Here is a 21,671-nt window from a genome sequence, read left to right on the forward strand (position 1 = left end):
AAAAAAAGAAGCCCTGAAAGTCAGCAGACCTTGAGGATGGATAATTACTCTCCATTTTTTTTTTTTAAAAAGCTCTCATAGCATGTAAATAGCCGTAGGCCATTACTTAATCAGACATTCAGATACAAACAAGCGATAACACAGCCAAAGTCCATACCCAGGTTTTTGGTCTCTACCTGGTGGACAGGTGTCCAGCCAAGTCACCCATGTTCTCACTTTGGAAAGGAGATCGTTGTCAAACAAGATCTTTAAAACACTCACTCTGAATGATGAACAGAATCACTAGACTTTAACATTATTATTATTATTTTCTTTTGCAGATCTCAGAAATGATTTTTCTTCTATTAACCAGTGGGTTTTTCGAGTAACTAATCATATTGCCCTTTTCTCAGTAATGACTAGAACTGAAGCCAAGTTTGTAGACCAAACAAAGCCAGGAAAGACAGACGATAAGAACCATGTTTTAAATTAGTCTCATTGGGTTCTTATAAATGGAAAAGGGAGGAAAAAGAGATAGTGTCAGGATGATGTGACTTGAGAGACCCTACTGGTCCCTGGGGCTTCCCAGGTGGCACCGTGGTAAAGACCCCACCTGCCAGTGCAGGAGATACAAGAGACAGGTTTGATCCCTGGGTCGGGAAGATTCCTTGGAGTAGGAAATGGCAACCTGCTCCAGTTTTCTTGCCTGGAAAATTCCATGGACAGAGGAGCCTGGCTAGCTGATGGGGTCACAAAGAGTTGGACACTACCAAGCACACACACACATCATTTTTCACTCGTTTTACCTTCTTCCTCTTATCTTTTCTTCCTTGCTGTCTTCTAATTTATCTTGTCTTAGTGTCTATAACTGCATGGCACATTTACTCCCTTGTGAAATAATCAGGATATATATATATATATATATATGATATAAAATTCCCATACTAGATGCATTTCCATATTTCTGTTTGTGAATCACCTGTAGTTTTGAGGACTGAAAGTGCTTTGGAATGAACAAGAAAAACTTGTTCTAGCTTTAAATCTGGACTTTCAAAAAAACTCTTGTGAGGATGGATAACGATATTATTTTGTTTGTTGGTGGTTTTTGTTTTTTCGTTCTGTTTTTGCTTCCCCAGAACTTGACTTCCTAAGCAGTGAGCTAATAGGACTCACTACTGCTGCTGACTGGACACATTTATATACAGTAAATCTTGATAAAACAATATGCAGTGAAGAGTATATGTATAGCTCCCTGATTGGCCCTTTTCATAATACTGATTGTTCCCTTTGTTGCATTGCGCTATGAATCAAGCTCTAAGAAGTGGTGGAAAGCATCTCCTTAGTTTCAGAAGCATCAATTCAGAGTCTCAAGGCCCCAGTTTGTGGGCCTTCCACAATTACAAATCTCGTGTGGAATTTGGGTATTTGACTAGTATTTGTTAAAAAATCAAGATGGAAATCCCTGCTGAGTCCCAAATTTATTTTGAAATGAGACCAAATTCCATGAATCTAGCCAGGTCTCCTTGTTCTGCGATGAATTGCTATTGGGTCCAGGCCATGACCCAGTGGTCCAGAAGCAACCTTGTGATTTTAAGCACCAGATGTTGTGTTGAATGAGCCAAAGTTGCAGGGTCCAGCAAAAAGACACTGAGTTAGCTTATCTCATCTGGATTCATCTCTTGGTCTAAGAGGGACTCAGTAGGTCCAAGAGGAGTGAGGTTTCAGTTGAGAGGCCAAACTAGTTCATCTTTGAACTAGTTTATTACATAAATCATCACAACTTCTCATTTACCTTCAGTGATCTTGGCCTTGGCTTTGCATTGTCAAACCTCATGGATTCTTTTCTATACCCCTAAAATCTATGGAACCTCTTTACTCTCACTCACCTGAATTCTCACAGCTTAGTGCTATAAACCCATCCAACCCCTGCAAGAGGCCCTTCTTCAAAGACAAGGATTTCAGGACTTTCTTTTCCCAACCTGCTTTCTCTCCTCTAGGCAGTTCTTTTCCACCTCTAGTTCCCTCATCTATATTTGAAGCCCACCCCTGAAGGGCATTTTAAAAGTCTTTAGCTCTCTGGGGGCAGCATGTGATTTGGAGGATATGTTGAATACATCTCTCATCATCCAAAGCCCTATTTGGTGGTGGTGGTGCTGCTGCTAAGTCACTTCAGTCGTGTCCGACTCTGTGCAACCCCGTAGACGGCAGCCCACCAGGCTCCCCCATCCCTGGGATTCTCCAGGCAAGAACACTGGAGTGGGTTGCCATTTCCTTCTCCAACGCATGAAAGTGAAAAGTGAAAGTGAAGTCATTCAGTTGTGTCTGACTCTTTGCGACCCCATGGACTGCAGCCTACCAGGCTCCTCCATCCGTGGGATTTTCCAGGCAAGAGTACTGGAGTGGGTTGCCATTGCCTTTTCTGAATTTGGTACTAACTGAGTCTTTTTAGTTTTCCAGCCAGTTTTTATTTATTGGTTCAATTATTAATAGCAGTAACATTCATTAAATTTTTAGTGTGCCAACTACTATTATAGGTATTTTTGCATCAAGTCATTAATGTTTGTAATAGTTCCAGAAGTTAAATTCCAAGGTCTTCCCAATGTACAGATGAGGAAACTGAGGCAGAGAGAATCCAAATAAATTACCCAGAGTCCCTCAGGAGTTAACTAAGAAGTGGTGCTAATTTGGTTTTGAAGGTCTGCACAGGAACCTCATTCTATGCTCAAAACTATGGTTACGATACTGTTCTCTGTACGTGTCCTCCAGGTCATTCCATCTCTCCACAGTCTATTGTATTCTTATTGTTTAAGTAGTATTTGCACCTCTGAATTTGAAAAAGTAATGCATATTGCAACTCTAACTTTGCAGATATTTTCAAAGAGGAGACTAGAAGAGCAATGAGGAAGGCAATGATGGTGTTTACTTCCTGGCGTTTGTTTTACATTTTGTTTCTCTGGGAGGATGTTGCCTATGTATCTGTGGACATAATTCTAGTCTTTTAGAGACTGATGGTAGGGAGTGGTGTTTGGAAGGTGTTGTGTATTTGGAAGGGCACCAGAATCTATCTGTGTAGCACAATCCCTAGGTTTGTGCCAGCTAAGCTCTTCAAGGGCTTTAATTTAGAATTTTCTCAGCCACTTGTGCATGCAAAGTATGTCATATGTGTTTCAAAATAATCATTGAAAAGGAAGCACAGACAGTAGGTCAGCTGTAAAAATTGTGTGCTATCTAACAACGGCGCCAGGTTACCAATGGTCTTTACCCCTGGGGGGAATCAGTAACCAAGTGCCTTGGAAAGTTCTATGTTCTTTGGAAGTAGAAGCTGGGGTGGGGCTGAAAGGGGAAAGAAAATTCAGAATAATTTGAATAGGGCGAGTCAGTTACTCATCAGACTCTGAATTGAATGTGAAGGGCTTTGTCTGGCAGGATCCTAAGTTGGGGATAAAGCCGGCTTAGGAGGCAGACCATGGCATTTGAAGATGATGAGGGTGCAAGTTTTTAGAAATCTTCAGTGTAAGAGAAAAGAGGCAGCAATGGGCGCATCATTTCTAAGGTGCTTCCTTGGTTGTCATCTCTCAAGGGTGTGTATCATCTAGCCCTGCCCTCTGTCCAAGGTATTCTTATGTCACTGGCTCCACATTCAGTGCCCCAGTTGATCTTTCTGATAGTTTCTCATTTCTGTTATAAGAATTCACACCTGACCTTTCCTTTGTCTTAAATGCCACACCCTTGAAGTGTTTTTTCCTGATCATGGGTGCATGCGTGCTAAGTTGCTTCAGTTGTGTCTAACTCTTGGCAACCCTATGAACCACAGCCTGCCAGACTACTCTGTCCATGGGATTCTCCAAGCAACAATACTGGAGTAGGCTGCTATGCCCTCATCCAGGGGATCTTCCTGACCCAGGGATCAAACCCACCCTCTCTGCCAGCATTGGCAGGCAGCTTCTTTACCACCAGCGCCACCTGGGAAGTCCTTTTCCTGATATCCCTGATATCCCTATCTTCCTCTCATTTCAGTTCAGTCACTCAATCGTGTCCAACTGTGCGACCACATGGACTACAGCACACCAGGCTTCCCTGTCCATCACCCACTCCCAGAACCTACTCAAACTCAGGTCCATTGTGTTCGTGATGCCATCCAACCATCTCATCCTCTGTCATCCCCTTCTACTACTGCCTTCAATCTTTCCCAGCATCAGGGTCTTTTCCAATGACTTGAATCTTCGCATCAGGTGGCCAAAGTATTTGAGTTTCAGCTTCAGCATCAGTCCTTCCAAAGAATATTCAGGACTGATTTCCTTTAGAATTGACTGGTTTGATCTCCTTGCAGTTCAAGGGACTCTCAAGAGTCTTCTCCAACACCATAGTTCAAAAGCATCAATTCTTCTGTGCTCAGCTTTCTTTATAGTCCAACTCTCACATCCATACATGACTACTGGAAAAATCATAGCCTTGACCAGACAGACCTTTGTTGGTAAAGTAGTGTCTCTGCTTTTTAATATGATGTCTAGGTTGGTCACAGCTTTTCTTCCAAGGAGCAAGCGTCTTTTAATTTCACGGCTGCATTCACCATATGCAGTGATTTTGGAGCCCAGGAAAATAAAGTTTGTCACAGTTTCCACTGTTTCCCCATCTATTTGCCATGAAGTGATGGGACCAGATGCCATGATCTTAGTTTTCTGAATGTTGAGTTTTAAGCCAATTTTTTCACTCTCCTCTTTTACTTTCATCAAGAGGCTCTTTAGTTCTTCTTCACTTTCTGCCATATGGGTGGTGTCATCTGCGTATCTGAGGTTATTGATATTTCTCCTGGCAATCTTGATTCCAGCTTGTGCTTCATCCAGCCTAGCATTTCTCATGATGTACTCTGCATATAAGTTAAATAAGCAGGGTGACAATATACAGCCTTGATGCACTCCTTTTCCTATTTGGAACCAATCTGTTGTTCCATGTCCAGTTCTAACTGTTGCTTGTTGACCTGCATACAGATTTCTCAAGAGGCAGGTCAGGTGGTCTGGTATTCCCATCTCTTTCAGAATTTTCTATATATTCCAGCAGTCTTTTGTCATGTCTTTGCTTGTGCGTATGGCAACCTCTGATCTGTTTGATTGTCTCATTTACAGTGACTTTTCATCTTCAGATTCTAAACTCCACAAGGCCAGAGACCCTGTCAGTATTGACCTAATCTTTACTTCTCTTTTAAAAATTATTTCAAGATGTATGAATGTATGGACTTAATCATAAAATGTAAAACTATAACATTATTAAGAAAAAAAAATAGGAGAAAACCTTTGGGATACAGGACTAAGAGAGAATTCAACAAGAGAAAGATGAGCGTAAGGACTTCTTTGATGATTGAGAAGGCATGTGCAGAGCCTCATAGACTCCTGATCACCATCGAGGCCATGAATACTGTAGCAAAAGAATGAATATCCTGCATTGAAGCTGGACTGATTCTAGAGTTAATGCTGGAAGTTGTATTATATAAATTATTAATATCAATGCCTTTATCATTTGGCCAGTTCTCTTTCTCTTGTAAAACAAAAAACTATCTAAGGGGAGAATGATGCCCTGGTTCTGTATCAAGTTAATAATACTTCCATGGGATGGCTTATGGGAGACTTAATCTGTCTGATTCTAGCCATCTGTGAGTGACCAGAAAAGCCATCTGATCTAGTGCACGTACTACAACGTCCTTTAAAGATTATGGTTGGTGGTTGTCACTGTCCTTTAAATTGACATTAGCAGGAAAGTCGAAAAAGGAAAATGACAGGAATGTTTTGGTTTTGTGGCTGTGGGGGATTTTCCATCTTCCTTTCAAATGGCTTAAGGCCATTTAAGACTATGGGGAAGGTTCTGTACTGATGTGGTTTATATCTCCAAATTTTATCCCCACAAGTTAGGTCTCCAGTTGGCAGTGGAACTCAGACACTAGTCCCAGTTGTCAGTTCTGATTGTGGTTATTTGGAAGGTCAGGGCTTTGGGTTGTCTTTTGCCTTTGTGGCCATCTTCTTAATTTTTTATAATTTTCTTCTACATTTTTGAGCATATAAAATCTGAGGAGAGCTTCTCAGTAATTCTAGACATCCAGATTTGGATAACCTCTTACTGATCCAAAGTTGCTCTCAGGGGCTATGCTGGGTCAAAGTGGGGATGCATGAGTGGGTTGTTAATGCCACTTCAAGGGAAACTCAAAGAAGTAAACACCATCTGTAATGCAGATGATACCACTCTAATGGCAGAAAGCAAAGAGGAATTAAAAAGCCTCTTGATGGGAGTGAAAAATCTAGCTTAAAACTCAACATTCAAAAAACTAAGATCATGGCATCCAGTCCCATCACTTCATGGCAAATAGATGGAGGGGGAAAGTGACAGATTTTATTTTCTTGGGTTTGAAAATCACTGCAGACAGTGACTGCAGCCTTGAAATTAAATGACACGTGCTCTTTGGAAGAAAAACTATGACAAACCTAGAGAGCATATTCAAAAGCAGAGACATCACTTTGGAAACAAAGATTCATATAGTCAAAGCTATAGTTTTTCCAATGGTCATTTACGGATGTGAGAGTTGTACCATAAAAGAAGGCTGAGTGTGAAAGAATTCATGCTTTTGAACTGTGGTGCTGGAGAAGACTCTTGAGAGTCCCTTGGACTGCGTGGAGATCAAACTAGTCAATCCTAAAGGAAATCAACCCTGAATATTCATTGGAAGGACTGGTGCTGAGGCTAAAGCTCCAATACTTTGGCCAACTGATAAAAGAGATGACTCATTGGAAAAGACCCTGCTGCTCAGAAAGATTGAAGGCAAAGGGCAAAGGGGGCAACAGAGGCTGAGATGGTAGGATGGTGTCATTGACTCAATAGACGTGAGTCTGAGCAAACTCCAGGAGATAGTGAAGGACAGGGAAGCCTGGCATGCTGCAGTCCGTGGGTTCCTGAAGAGTCACACACGACTTAGCAATGAACAACATCAGCAGTGTGCTGTAGCTTGGTTCCTGTTGTAGCACATGTCAGAACACCCTTCCTTTTAGAGGCTGAATACTATTCCACTGTATGTATTTACCGTTGTGTTGTGTTGGTTGCTGAGTCGTGTCCGACTCCCTGCGACCCCATGGACTGCAAACCGCCAGGCTCCTCTGTCCATGGAATTCTCCAGGCAAGAATACTGGAGTAGGTTGCCATTTCCTTCTCCTTGTATTTACTATGTTTTGTTTATTTGTTTATTTCTCTGACAATGTAGGAAGTTACTTTATAAAATAAATCTCAGTGTTGGAAATTTACCCATCTCTCTCTTTCTTCTGCCAAAAAGAGCTTGGAAAAACAATAAAAATTATTTGCTTCTAAGTTCTGCTTCCTTGTCACTTTGCTCTAGTGGGTGAGTAACTGACATATTCTACAAAGTGAGGGCAGAGATGGGATTAGAGTCATGGCTTTCCCCAGCTAGTGGAATTAAATAAGACTTAACTGAAAATGAGAGGAACTAGAGTTTTGACCTGTAGTGAACATCATGTCTTTCATTGCAAATAGGAATGAAGAAAACAAAACAATATTTATTGTGACTCTGGGAAATGCCAGGCATTATGCTTGAGGTTCATCCCACATTCTAATTTATTCCTTCCTAGAGCAATTCTGCAAGTCAGACCTTAGACAAAACAGCAATAACGAAAGGCCTTGGACTAATATACAAGTACCTTGAACTCTAAACAAGTGCTATGCAATAAAAAATATATACTGTGAGTCACAGATGCAAGTGACATATGTAATTCTCAATTTCCTAGCAGCCAAGGTAAAAAAAGAAATAATGAAAAGAAACAAGTGAAATTCATTTTAATCACTTACTTAGCCTGAGATATCTAGAATTTTATTATTTCAATATGTAATCAATGTAAATTGTTAATGTTATAATTTACATTCTTTTTTTTTGGTTGCCAACTCTTTGGAATCCAGGGTGTAGTTTACATTTGCAGCACATTTCAAGTTTGATTTGTTGGGTTTTAAGTGCTCTCTGGCCATGTGTGGCTGGTGACTGGGTAGTGTCCAGTGCTCCTCTGGGCCATGCTGTTCTTTCCACCTCGCCCCAGTGAGTGTGTGCTCAGCGTCTCCCTTTATACTTCATGTATCTCTAGTTCCTTAATGGACATACTAGTCATAACTTCCACTTACTTTCATAGAAGAATGGCTGGCTTATTACTTAGAGGGAATATTTCCTTTTATTCACCTTAATTTTGCATTTTCCCCAGGTCTATTTTTCTACCTTTGGAGAACCAGGAAATGAATGAATAGACAAATTGGGTAGATTTATACTTCTCAATAATTACAATAATAATAGGTGATTATTATGTCATTGCTGTTGCTAGGGGAGCATTTTAGATGGCTGGGGAGAATAACCTTTGGTTACTTGTCTAAAAGGACAGACATTAACAAGAGAATTAGAGAGGAAAGTCAGAAAAATGTTGCTATTAAATTATAAAACTGTGGTGCAGAATATAAAAGGGAAAGTCTTCACCATATTTTTGAAGTTTTTCTTTCTAACTATAAAAGCAATATAGAAAATACAATAGAGTGAATAAAACAAAAAAATTACCCACAATCTCACTTTCTATAATAAGCTTCTGAGAAAGTTCAAAACTAGAGGGAATTTCAAAACTAAGCTCTTATTTTGTGAGTTCCCTTGTCCTTTAGAGTGAGGAAGACACCTCACTTCAGAATAGTGTTTCCTGTGGGAAACAGAACTTGCCCAGTTTGGACACGTGTGCACGTGCGTTGTTAGTACTGCTTTGGGGCTGGGAGCTGGAGGTGGGTAAATGTGCTGACAGAAGCAGAGAAGTTGAGAAGAAGGAGCAAATGACTGTTAAGGTGATGGCTCATCTGATGTTGAATGACATGTCTCCTGAATGAATGAAAGGGTCCCAAGGAAAGTAAAAGGAGATTGAGTTCAGTATGGGATATGGGTCTTCTATTGGAACCAGCCCCTGACACTCAGCTGGTGGCCTTGAGTATCCTGGGCTGTAGCCCCGGCGCTGCATGGATAGATTCTGGTTCTTTCTGTGAGTGACTTTCTCTTGGTCCAGGACACTCCTGCCACAGGTTTCCAGATCATTCGTCCTCTTTGGGCCATTGACACCTTCAGCATTTGAAATACACATGACCTTGAACAACACAGGAGTTGGAAGTACAGACCCCTGTGCAGCCGAAAATCCACGTACTGCTATCTCTGCTTCCCAAAAAAGGAGCTGTTCGATGACTCACCCATGGGTAGGAAGCTGAAACCATTTGGATAGAATCAGGACTCAAAACCTAGTTTTGTTGATTCCACGCATTGTGATCTCTGACTGAAAGCAAACTCCCCCTCTTCCTCACTTAGTTAATTTAAAGAACCATTCTTGGCTTCCCTTTACTCAGATGGTAAAGAATCTACCTGCAATGAGGGAAACGTGGGCTAGATTCCTGGGTTGGGAAGATCCCCTGGAGGAGGGCATGGCAACACACTCCAGTATTCTTGCCTGGAGAATCCCCATGGACAGAGGAGCCTGGTGGGCTATAGTCCATGAGGTTGTGAAGAGCTGGACACAACTGAGTGACTAAGCACAGGACCAAATGAAAATATAGGTACTATGTTTGAAAAAAATCCATGTGTAAGTGGATTGGTGCAGTTCAAACCTGTGTTGTTCAGGGATCAACTGTATTCAACTGGCAACTCCTCCCCAAAATGAGGAGTAGAGACAACATGAAGGGGGCCTCATGATACTGACATGGTTCTTGCCTGGTACTGACATGGGCAGGAAGGGCTTGCCTGGTAATGCCATGGTCCTTCTCCAGTGTCTGCCCCTTAACAGAACCCATCCTGTGTAGGCAGGCCAGGGTGACTCTGAAGCCTGTCTTCAGACCTGTGAAGGATGTATCCTGTCACCCTGGATGCAGCCTTTGTCTTCAGACAGCTATTTAAGACCAGTTCAGCACTTACAAATTCATGAATCTTGTGGAGCCCAAACGAACCCTTTGGGTGGTGTATGTACTTGCAGCTTCTCTAAAGTAGTACTCATCTTTGTCACTGTACCAAAATCAGGCCAAAAGGGACTCACATTTAATGAATGAATAATAAAATTCAGATTAGATTTACTAGAATGTGAATACCATTACTTCCTGTTTTCTTTACCTCTCTATGCACAACCCTACTCCCACAAATCATCATTAAGTGAATGAATCCATATACTCATTCAGTAAATATTTATTGCCTATTAAAGGATGCCCTCTGTGACTTCCCTGGTGGCTCAGACGGTAAAGCGTCTACCTACAATGCGGGAGACCCAGGTTCAATCCCTGGGTTGGGAAGATCCTCTGGAGAGGGAAATGGCAACCCACTCCAGTACTCTTGGCTGGAAAATCCCATGGATGGAGGAGCATGGTAGGCTACAGTCCATGGGGTCACAAAGAGTTGGACACGACTGAGCGACATCACTTAAAGGATGCCAGGCTCTAGGCTGAGTCTTGAGTTACACAGATGACTGAGACACTGGTTCAGTTCTTCCTTGTATAGAAAGGCTTCCTGCTCAGGATATTGCTTTCCAAAATGGCAGGCTCATCCACACAGAACAAAAATTAAATAGAAAAAAGCAAACTGCAGAGTTCCTCTTTTTGTCACTAGTCACAAGAGCAAATTGATCCATGATTGCAACTGATACAAAGTCCCGTAAGCGCGTGCACACACACACACGCACTCACTCTCTCTCTGTCTGTCTCTCCTTCCAGTATGGAAAACCTAAAAGCTCTGGATAAAGAGCTTTGAAAGAAAGAGTCCTTTTCTTTAAACACAGATAGTGGAGTAGACATGAACGTGAGTAAAGTGCTCAGAAGGAAAGAAAGAGAAAAAGATGGAGGGAGGGAAAAAGGAAGGAAAGAAGGAAAGGAAATAAAAGAGGGGAAAATGAGAATACAGATACCAGAGGTTCACCAAACGTGGAATACAGTGGCTTCCTGGAGCTCTGAGCTCTGGAGTTTGAGTGTCCACAGATCAGGTCCTGAGGACGCGTTTCTGAGCTCAAAGAAGGTGGTAAAGTATGGAGAGACTCGTGCATAAAGCCCCAACTTTGAAAGTGTGTCATTCTCAGTGAATGGGTGTGCTAGGAACCAAACCAACTAAGCTATAAAAAAAAATACCTGCAGAGGAAAATTGTAAAGAAATGTCCCAATTTTGGCCCAGGACTGGGTGGAGGAAGGCCATGTACTCTGCCAGGAGAATAACAACATTTTGAAGCCTGTACAAATCTAAGTTGTTATAGTAAAATATTAATGTAAAATTAAGCATTAGTAAGGGGGAAAAATTGCAAGTACATCCATACATATGTATATTGTACACATGCTTATGTAAATATGACCAGATATAAATATAATAAAAATGATCTCATCAGGCTGGAATTATTCTGTTGTTGTCTCTCAAAAGTGAGGCAGATGGTTTCTCAGGGTCTCTAATCTCTTTCTCTGATTAGTGCACTCACAGATTTCTTTACTCATGACTTATAGCCTGACAGTTACTTTCTTGCCAAGTTAACATTTTTTATTCAGGGACTCTGGGGGTGCAGGAAGAGCTTAGACCTATTTAAGCCCTGGAGTCAAGTTGGTGAAATATCAAGCAGTTATATGTGATCTGAGAGGTAGCTGCAGCGAAAGTAGCTGACTGTTATGTTTTTATTAACAGACACACTGAGCCTCTGATGCCGCTGGGTAGAACGTTAATAAATGAACAATCTGCTAGGCATCGCCCAGAATTTTCTTGCTGCATTTAAAAATGCATGTGAATTGAAGTTCCCAAACAGTCAACCTTGGTACTTTCAGATCTCTTAAGAAAACAAACATAGAACTCATGGAATTGTTTTCTCCAGAACAAGAGGACATATGTAACGTTTATGAATATAGTGTTTCTAGAAGCTATTGTGTGGGTCAGGCTTATTCCTGCTAGTGACAGAGTAGAGGTACTAAAAGAGAATCCGCTAGTTATTTATGTTTAATCAACTTGCTGAGCTGAGGGTTTAGATCAAATTTGGAGAAGAAAGCAGCTCCCTTCCTGAGCTGTAAATGAGGAGAGATGCTGACAAACATGGAGGGGTTGGGTAATCATCATATCACTGAGGATATGTTTATGTGTAGCAGAAAGCCCCGTGTAAGTTTTATTTATTTAAAATGTTATTGAGTACAAAGAACTATGTTTTTAGATGCTGGAGATAACAGAGCAAACAAAGCAGCCCTCTTTCATTCTAGTTGAAAAATGGACCTTTATTTATCATTCGCATGAGTGAAATCTGGAGATAAATATGTCCAGGCTGATATAGTGTTCCACAATCATCAGGGATTCAGTCTTCCATCTTGTTCCATCTTCTTGGATATCTGGCTTCTACTTCCTTGTTCAGACCATCCCAATGCAGACAATGGAAGGAGGAAAAAGAGAAGTATCCATGCCTTCCCTTTAAATTCTATACGTTTCATGTAGCACTGCCTCATGTCCCCTTGGTCAGAATTTAACCACAAGGGGGGCTGGGGCATTTAGTTTTTCTTCTAGGAGGCCAGCTTCCCAGCAAAAATTTAAGGAGGAGGAACAAATATTGGGGCAACTGGTAGTCTGACACAGTCAGCATAAAGGCAAGCAGAAATTGCCTTAGACATGATAGGGTATTTGACATGGTCGTTTTAAGGACCTGATACAAATAACAGAGAAGGGAAACTATGAGGGTAGTCACCTTAGGTTGCCCACCACCTTAGAGTGGCCTGCATCTGTTTGGAGAGCACCAAATCATTTTTCTTTCTGTGTCAGTGCCCGGCTGTAGGTCTGTGTGAGCATTGGCAAAAGCCTGTTAAATAGTTTGTACCATATTTATTGAGCTTGTAATATGTTTAGAGAGCTCAGTAATCTTTAAAAAGTACAGCCAGAAATGGAGGTAGATGTGGAGTTTCAGATTGGCCCTTTCCTTGGAAGGTCCTACTGAAGCTCAGCACCAGCCCTAGGTAAATGGTAATTTGGTCCCATACTGGTCCATCACCCATATCCCCACAGATGGAAGAGAGCTCCATTCTCCAAGACTCATCTCCAGACTCTTCCACTGGCTCAGTGGCTCTACTTATGTAATAGGTCTTTCTGGTCCATCAATATGTAAACCTTCATTAAAACCTCAGAAGAAAGCGTAAGCTACTTAAAGCAACCTGGATTTCTGTTCTCACTCTGTAGCTTCTGGGCAAGACTTTTCTCCCCCTTTATTTTCATGCAGATAATTTTAGAATAACAGATTCTTGTAATCTAAAGAGCCATTTAATCTAACTTCCTTCCTGAATTTGTCTTCCTTAAAGCTGTATTTCGCAAGTAATGTGCCATGGAAGTCTCAGTATTAAGAGGAGCTCTGTAAACAGTCCTAAGATCAAGAATCCCCGGGAAACAGTGCCAAATTTCCCATCTGGAGATTCCCAATATAGTTAGTTTTTATAGGCTGGTAGAATAGCATGCCTTACATAAAAATGTAAATGTGTGGGAATATTCTCTTTATTGATACCTACAGAAAAGGAGAGCTCACCACTAAGGATATAGAGCCTAACAGAAGCCTTTCATGGTGCCTTGGGTCCCTGGTGGCTCAGATGGTGAAGAATCCACCTATAGTGTAGAAGACCTGGGTTTGATTCCTGGGTTTGATTCCTTGGTGAAGATCTCCTGGAGGAGGGCATGGCTACCCACTCCAGTATTCTTGTCTAGAGAATTCCATGGACAGAGGACCCTGGCAGGCTATAGTCCGTGGGATTGTAAAGAGTCAAACACCACTGAGCAACTAACATTTTCACTTGGGTGTGTGTGAAGGTCCCTGACTTATTCACCTATCCCTTAGTCATGAAGCTGAGGAAAATGTGTCACCAGAATTCTACCAATGTTGAAACGTGCTGGGACTCATTACCCACTTGGTTGATTATTCAGTTTTTCTTAGTCTTCCTTCTGCCCCCCAGCTGCCTCTTCTGCATCCGATCTTCATGGTGAGAAGTGCCTCAGTACATTTTTATTAGGAGATAAGGAAGGGAAAGAAAGTGTGTGGGATTAGATTTCGAATCAGGGGAATTCCTTATCATTCCAAATGTTAGTGATGAACGAAAGTGGTAATTTACAATAGAATACTAATGGATTAAAATGTTTATAAACTCTCATTCTGATTGACTCTCCAGAGAGATCTCAAAGCCTCCCTTTTACTTAGACTTGATTTGGTTTCTATGTTGTGATTTCAGGGAATTTCACATTTCCAAAGTTGTCCATGATTTCCTTCCTCTTTTTTGGCACATTCTGAGTGAAGTTAGGACTTCATCAGGCAAGACCAGTCAGCCCTTGGAGAGTATGTTTCATCTTATTTATTCAGGTGCTTATATTTATGTCCACACACCTAAACCTGGGGGGTTCTTGCTTTGACATCTACTAGTTACTAACACTTAGATTCATGAGGCTGCACTTGTTTATTTTTAAGGACAGCTGTTTCCACTTTAGTAGTGGCCAGTTTTGAGAAATGGAGGGTCTGTTACATAAGTGTAAAAATATTTTTAGTTCTCAACAAAAGAGGTAAACTTTTTTTTTTAATGAAATGGATTTCCTAGCTGAGACATCTATCCAAATCTATCCAAAGAACGCTATCCAAAGCCAGCCTGAAGGACACACACACACACACACACCACTGGCAGCTCAGCGATCATTGCTAAAGGACATGGCCCCAGCATTGACATTCAGGTCTGTTGGGAAAGGCCACAGTGTCCTGCTAAAAAGGGGATCTGGTTGCAGGTGTGTGATGGCAGCCAGCAGTTGACAGAGTGCATGGGTGATGGGAAGGTATGCTGGTTCAACTCAGCACCAGAGCTGAAAGGTTACTGAGAGATGGTGTCATCTGGTGGCCTAAACCTGTGCCATGTGGAATCCCCCTCAGGGTCATCTGCCACCTGATTGTAGTCACGGTCTTTTTTATGCTCTTTGCATAATCTGTGTTTGAAGAAAGTGTTCCGTAGCTAAAATAAAAATTTAAAGTAGGGGTTCAGTTCAGTTTCCTGTACATGAGGGTGGAGTCAGGGATGATGAAGAGAACGTTTGTCGAAGGTTCTGGGACTTGCAAGTGGCTCAGTGCAGAAGTGGCCCAAGCCAGGCCCAGGGAGTGGGGTGGTGGTCAGTGGTGGTCTCAGGGACTTCCCTGGCTGTCCAGTGGTTCAGACTTTGCCTTCCAATGCAGGGGGTATGGAGTCAATCTCTGGTCAGGGAGCTAAAATCCCACATTCTTGGGACCAAAACATAAAAAGAACAAAAGCAATGTTGTGACAAATTCAATAAGGACTTTAAAAGTGGTCTGCATCAAAAAATCTTAATAACAGTGGGCCTGGACAAGCTATCTAGATTCTATTAGACTTAAGGCATTCTTCTTCCTTTTTCCAGGCAAGTCTTGCCTGGGAATTTCACTCCCATCTCCACACCACAATTTAAATGTGATTCAGACTGACTTGTCTAAAATGCTCATATGCTGCTTAATGGCTATGAGGCTTTGGACAAATTTGAATAAATATAACCTCTCTGAGTCTCATTTTTTCTCACTTAAAAATGATAAGAATAAGACTGACCTCAAATATTTGTTGAGAATTAAATACAGTTGGCCTTCCATGGCTGCAGGTTCAACCAACCACAGATTAGCAAACCTTGGCTAGAAAATACTGCCCCCTCTGAAAAAAAGCCTAGAAAATTCCAAAAAGAAAAATTTGAATTTATTGCTCATCTGCAACTGTTTGTGTAGCACATATATTGTATTTTTAGCTATCTACATAGCATTTACTTTATATGAAGTATCACGAGTAATCTAGAGATAATTTAAAGTATACAGAAGGTTGTGCCTAGGTTATATACAAACATGATGCCCCCTTATATATAAATTACTTGAATATTCATGGATATTGGCAGCTGTGGGGGTCCTGGAACCAATTCCCTATAGATATTAAAGGATGACTGCAGTAAATATCAGATCTAAAAAAAATTCATCACAGGCCAGGCTCTCCATCAGAGGTGGCTGTTGGTGTTTGTGTCCTTGCCAAATTGTGTCCCTGCCAAATTGTATCCCAAGAATTCACTCATGTTGGTGGCAAGAAGGTAGGAACAAGGGTACGAGGTCTTACTTATCTGGAAGCTATAGAGTGTGACTAACTTGAGAGGATCTTCTTGGGGGAAACTGGTTCTCATACCTAGCAGTAGTTCCAGTTAAAGGCCAATATCCAATCAGCGGTAAACCATTCTAAGCTAAACATCCTTCTAAAGCTCCTTCCCCATGGGAACTCTGAGAACAAGGCAGCTGAAAAGAATCCAGATGAGGGAAGAGTTGAGTCATGGTAGGAGACAAATCCTGGAACGATTCCCTAAGCAGAAGAGGTAGCTTCTGGAAACTACTGGCATGCTAAATAGGCACTCTCTAGAGCACAGAAAAATATAATTTCCAGAGTCTTCTGCTCTGTGTTCACTTTCCCTGCTTCCTGATGATACTCGAGCGTCCTCCAGGCAACTTCCTCAAGGCTTGGTCTGCTCCCGTCTGCAGGTAACCCCGAGTCTAAGACAGAATTGGCAGAGAATGGCCCTGCTACCTGCTGTTGTTGTTCAGATGCCGTGTCGTGTCTGCCTCTTCCGGGCCCTGTGGGCTACAGCACACCAGGCTTCCCTGTCCCTTACCATCTCCTGGAGTTTGCCCAGGTTCATGTTCATTGAACCGGTGATGCTGATTCAACCATCAGCTTGGATTGATGACCTGACCATCTCATCTTCTGCCACCCACTTCTCTTTCTGTCCTCAATCTTTCCCAGCCTCAGGGTCTTTCCCAATGAGTCAGCTCTTGGCATCATGTGGTCAAAGTATTGGAGCTTCAGCTTTAGCATCAGTTCCAATGAGTATTCAAGGTTGATTTCCTTTCAGAAAGACTGGTTTGATCTCCTTTCTGTCCAAGAGACTCTCAAGAGTCTTCTCCAGCATCACAGTTCAAAAGCATCAGTTCTTCAGTGCTCAGCATTCGTTACGGTCCAACTCTCATATCTTTATGTGGCTACTGGAAAGGCCATAGCCTTAACTATATGCACCTTTGTTGGCAAAGGATGTCTTTGCTTTTAATACCTGTCTAGGTTTGTCTTCTACCTGAGAGAGTGCTAAATGTGAGAGAGCTTTGTGAAGAGCTGCCAAAAGCATTTGGGAAAAGGGAAAAAACAGTTATTTGCATTTCCTTGGTATCTCCAGGGCCTCTATTCTGCTGGTGCACAGGGTATCCTGGACATCACAGTGGATGTTGCCCAGATCCTTGCTCTTCCTTCGCTTCTGATTATAGAAAGTCAGTCCTCTGTTAGGAATGGACCTCATCCTTACTTATACTGCCCCCTTGGCTAGATTTCTCCCCTTAAAACAAACACTTCGTGCATTGACAGGCAGATTCTTTACCACTAGCATCACCTGGAAAGCCCAAGTTTATTAAGCCCAAGAATAAAATTTGAATTTATTTAGACCTATGATGAACTGTGGTATTGGAGAAGATTCTTGAGAGTCCCTTTGACTGCAAAGAGATCCAACCAGTCCATCCTAAAGGAAATCAACCCTGAATATTCTTTGGAAGGACTGATGCTGAAGCTGGAACTCTAATACTTTGGCCACCTAATGTGAAGATCTGACTCATTGATAAAGACCCTGATGCTGGGAAAGATTGAAAGCAGGAGGAGAAGGGGACAACATAGGATGAGATGGTTGGATGGCATCACCAACTCGATGGACATGAATCTGAGCAAGCTCCAGGAGTTGGTGATGGACAGGGAAGACTGGTGTGCTGCAGTCCATGGGGTCCCAAAGAGTCGGACATGACTGAGCGACTGAACTGATGATTGTGTCTCATCTCTTTTGTAAATATTAGTCAGTGCAATGTGTCCTAACTTCACATAGGAAGCAAAATTGAGGAACCAGGATGGGTTACAGAGCAAATGAGTTTTATGAACTCTACAACCCAGAGAGCACTGTGGGCAGAGGGCAGGATGTGGTTTTGGTTGTCCCAATTCCGAGTCAGAGGCAGGGCCTCAGGAGGGGGTGGTGTTATAGATACCTTCAAAGAATAGGACCAGACTAATAAATGGAAATTACAAGGGGGAAGTTCTAGCTCAGTGCAGGAGAGGACTGGGAGTTGATGTGTGCCCCTAGCACCAGAAGTCTTCAAGCCGAGGCTGGGTGGCCATCACCAGGGATGAGGAAGGGGTTGAGAGTTTTTCTGTTCTGCTTGCATGTTCTCCCAGCTAGCGCTCCAGGGTCCTGAGGAGAGCAGGGAGCAGGTGTGTCACTGTCTTCCAGATAGAAATCTTCAAAGATTGGGACTCTGCTTGTCCATTAGCCCATGCTTCTTGCCTTATTTGCTCTTTTGGTAAATTCATCTTTTGTCTACTCCCTAACTCCTTTTGGCTTCCCTGCTGGCTCAGCTGGTAAAGAATCTGCCTGCAGTGCAGGAGACCTGGGTTTGATCCCTAGGTTGGGAAGATCCCCTGGAGAAGGGAACAGCTATCTACTCCAGTATTCTGGCCTGGGGAATTCCATGGACTGTATAGTCCATGGGGTCACTCACTCACTCAGCCATTCTGAGCCCATTGAAACCTTTCAGACTTGACCACCACCAGGCATTAAGCTTCTCAATGTGTGAAGTAGCACTTCATTCTTGTTTTGGTTTTAAGCAGACCTCCTTCAAGTTTCAGGGCAGTGCTTCTCAAACTTCTGGGAGTTTTAAGATGTTTTCAGTTTTCTTCCTGATTCTGTAACTTCTCCTGGGTTTTGCCTTCCAAACTATGATCCTCATATGTTAAATCTTTTCCAAAACCTATGCCTCACCTTGAGAGTTTTACTGTCCTTTGCTAGATCTTCTCCAGCTCATTTTATACCTTCTTGGAATAGAATGTCCTGAACCGCATGCAGCTTCTCCAGCTTACATTTCTGCAGTTTTATGCATGTTTACTCTGTGGGAGACAGTGTGTGTATATGGAAATGCATGATTTTAGGGCAGAAAAAATTCTGGTTCTACCACTGATAACTATGGGCTGTGCAACTTTGGGGAAGATATTTAACCAGCTGCTTTGAGCATCAGTTTCCAAATTTGCAAGATGGAGATAGCAGTATGCATGTCAGATGTTCAAGAGGATAAATGGCTTGGCATTTTAAAGCCTAGTACCCTGCCTTGCCAGAGAAGGCAATGGCACCCCATTTCAGTACTCTTGCCTGGAAAATCCCATGGACAGAGGAGCCTGGTAGGCTGCAGTCCATGGGGTCGCTAAGAGTCAGACACGACTGAGTGACTTCACTTTCTCTTTTCACCTTCATGCATTGGAGAAGGAAATGGCAACCCACTCCAGTGTTCTTGCCTGGAGAATCCCAGGGACAGGGGAGCCTGGTGGGCTGCCGTCTATGGGGTCTCACAGAGTTGGACAAGACTGAAGCGACTTAGCACCAGCAGCACCCTGCCTTGCATTCAGTAAGCTCTGAATAATTTAGAGGAGTAAGAGGAGGAGAAGGGAAAGAAAAAGTTCTCATTCTTGCTTGTAATATCTTTTTCATAATAAGGGACCTATTTGACAAAATAGGTAACATTTATTTCAGAGCTGTACTTTGAATCTCCCTGTCATATTCCAATTTTACTTATCTTTGTCGTATTAATTATTTTCCATTTCAGTGGAAGAATGGTATTCTTCTTCCATTTCAATCATGTAGGTAAGAATGTTGTATTTGACCATTATTAAACATAACTTAAACTTACAGCCTTGCATCTTTATGAACATAAGTAAGCAGTATGTGAGAGAGATAGAGAATGAACCCATTATCTTCTGGTTAATGTTTAGACAGTCCTGACACCTCCCAGAAACAAGAGCTACTGCGAGAGAAGTGGGAGAGGAGCCACTTGCGAGGCAGAAGCCTCTCTCGGCGTTCCATCAGCAAGGAGAGGTGGGTGGAGACGCTGGTGGTGGCCGACACGAAGATGATTGAGTACCATGGGAGGGAGAACGTGGAATCCTATATCCTCACCATCATGAACATGGTATGTCAGACCTCATGGGGGCATGGGCAGCAGGTGAATAGATATCTCTAGAAATGCTCCACCCGCCAAATAAGAACCAAGAGACCTTTTTGTGGTTCTTTTATGTTCTTTAATTTTTTAATTTGTTTGGTTACACAGCTTGTGGGATCTTAGTTCCCCAACCAGGGACTGAACCTAGGCCCTTGGCAGTGAAAGGGCAGAGTTCTAACCACTGGACTGCCACAGAATTCCCTGGTCCTACATATATAATATATAATATTTTTATATTTAGTATTTGTACTTATATTTATAAAATTTTCCATACCTAGTTGAACTAGGTATGGCTCAGTGGGTAAAGGATGTACCTGTAATGCAGGAGATCCTGGAGACATGGATTCAATCCCTGTGTTGGGAAGACCCCCTGGAGAAGGAAGTGGCAACCCACTCCAGTATTTTTACCTGTGAAAATCCCATGGAGAGAGGAGCCTGGTGTGCTACAGTCCATGGGGTCGCATAGAGTTGACATGACTGAGCAACTAAACACATACATGCCTAGATATTTAAGGATGGAAATTCAAAGCAAATTGCTGTTTTTCTTAAAAACATGTATCCTAGGAAAACCTATAATTTATCTTGTACATTTTCTAGTAGTTATTTATCAAATGACTGAATCACTTTAGCATGATTTTTTTTCTCACTGATTTATATAGGAAATTATATAAGAATTTCCACAAATGAAACTGAGGCAAAGAACTGGAACATTATTTCTTCAAGATAGTTGGAGCTAGAATTGGAATAAAGTTAGTGACCCCTAATTTCAAGCGTCCCTTTTGCATTGTAATGCTTTCTGCCTTCCCCGTTGGTCATGTCTCACTCATCTTTGAACTCCACCAAAAACTTCGGACCTATAAGATAAGGAATTATTGCAAAGGCATTACAGTGCTGGTTTTCTCCTCCTCCAGTATTTATCTGTTCTCTATTCACCTGAGACTAATGATTTTCCATTTCTGACTCTAGGTCACCGGGTTGTTCCATAACCCAAGCATTGGCAATGCAATTCACATCGTTGTGGTTCGGCTCATTCTCCTTGAAGAAGAAGAGGTAAGGCATAGTGTCCCCACCACTCTTCCAACCTAGATCCTCACACTCCTTGGCATGCTAAGTCACTTCAGCCATGGCCAGCTCTTTGTGACACTATGAGCTGTAGCCCACCAGACTCCTCTGTTCACGGGATTCTCTGGGCAAGAGTGCTGGAGTGGGTTGCCACTTCCTACTCCAGGAATCTTCCTAACTCAAGAATCTAACCTGCATCTCTTACGTCTCCTGCAGTAGCAGGTGGGTTCTTTACCACTAGTGCCACTTGGGATGCCCTTCACACTCCCTACCCCCTATCTTCAGAAAAGCTGTTGATGGACAAGAAAGAGGGTACCAGAAAGATGTCTGGAAGCCCATCTGTGTTATTTTCTTGGGAATTCAGGGATGTCAAGTGGGAGATTTCCAAGATATACATACTTGGAATCATCTGACAGTCTTTGTATCTAGTAACTCACAAATCAGCTTGACAGCAGTGCCTAAGAATATTCCAAAGTGGATTAAATCATGTTCTGACTGAGTGATTTCAAACAGTTCAAAGAGATGTGG

General features: G+C 42.2%; 1 protein-coding gene across 1 annotated transcript in view; it reads left to right on the forward strand.

The window, feature by feature from the left end:
- The window catches only part of ADAMTS12 (ADAM metallopeptidase with thrombospondin type 1 motif 12), a 389,258-nt gene that overhangs the window by 179,201 nt on the left and 188,386 nt on the right, over nucleotides 1–21,671 (forward strand). Inside the window, exons 4-5 of the mRNA XM_005694823.3 lie at nucleotides 19,855–20,051; nucleotides 21,048–21,131. Of these exons, the coding sequence (XP_005694880.2) occupies nucleotides 19,855–20,051; nucleotides 21,048–21,131 (281 nt within the window). The remainder of the gene's footprint in view (nucleotides 1–19,854; nucleotides 20,052–21,047; nucleotides 21,132–21,671) is intronic.

This window comes from Capra hircus, chromosome 20, assembly GCF_001704415.2.
Source record: "Capra hircus breed San Clemente chromosome 20, ASM170441v1, whole genome shotgun sequence".
NCBI classification, from domain to species: domain Eukaryota; kingdom Metazoa; phylum Chordata; class Mammalia; order Artiodactyla; family Bovidae; genus Capra; species Capra hircus.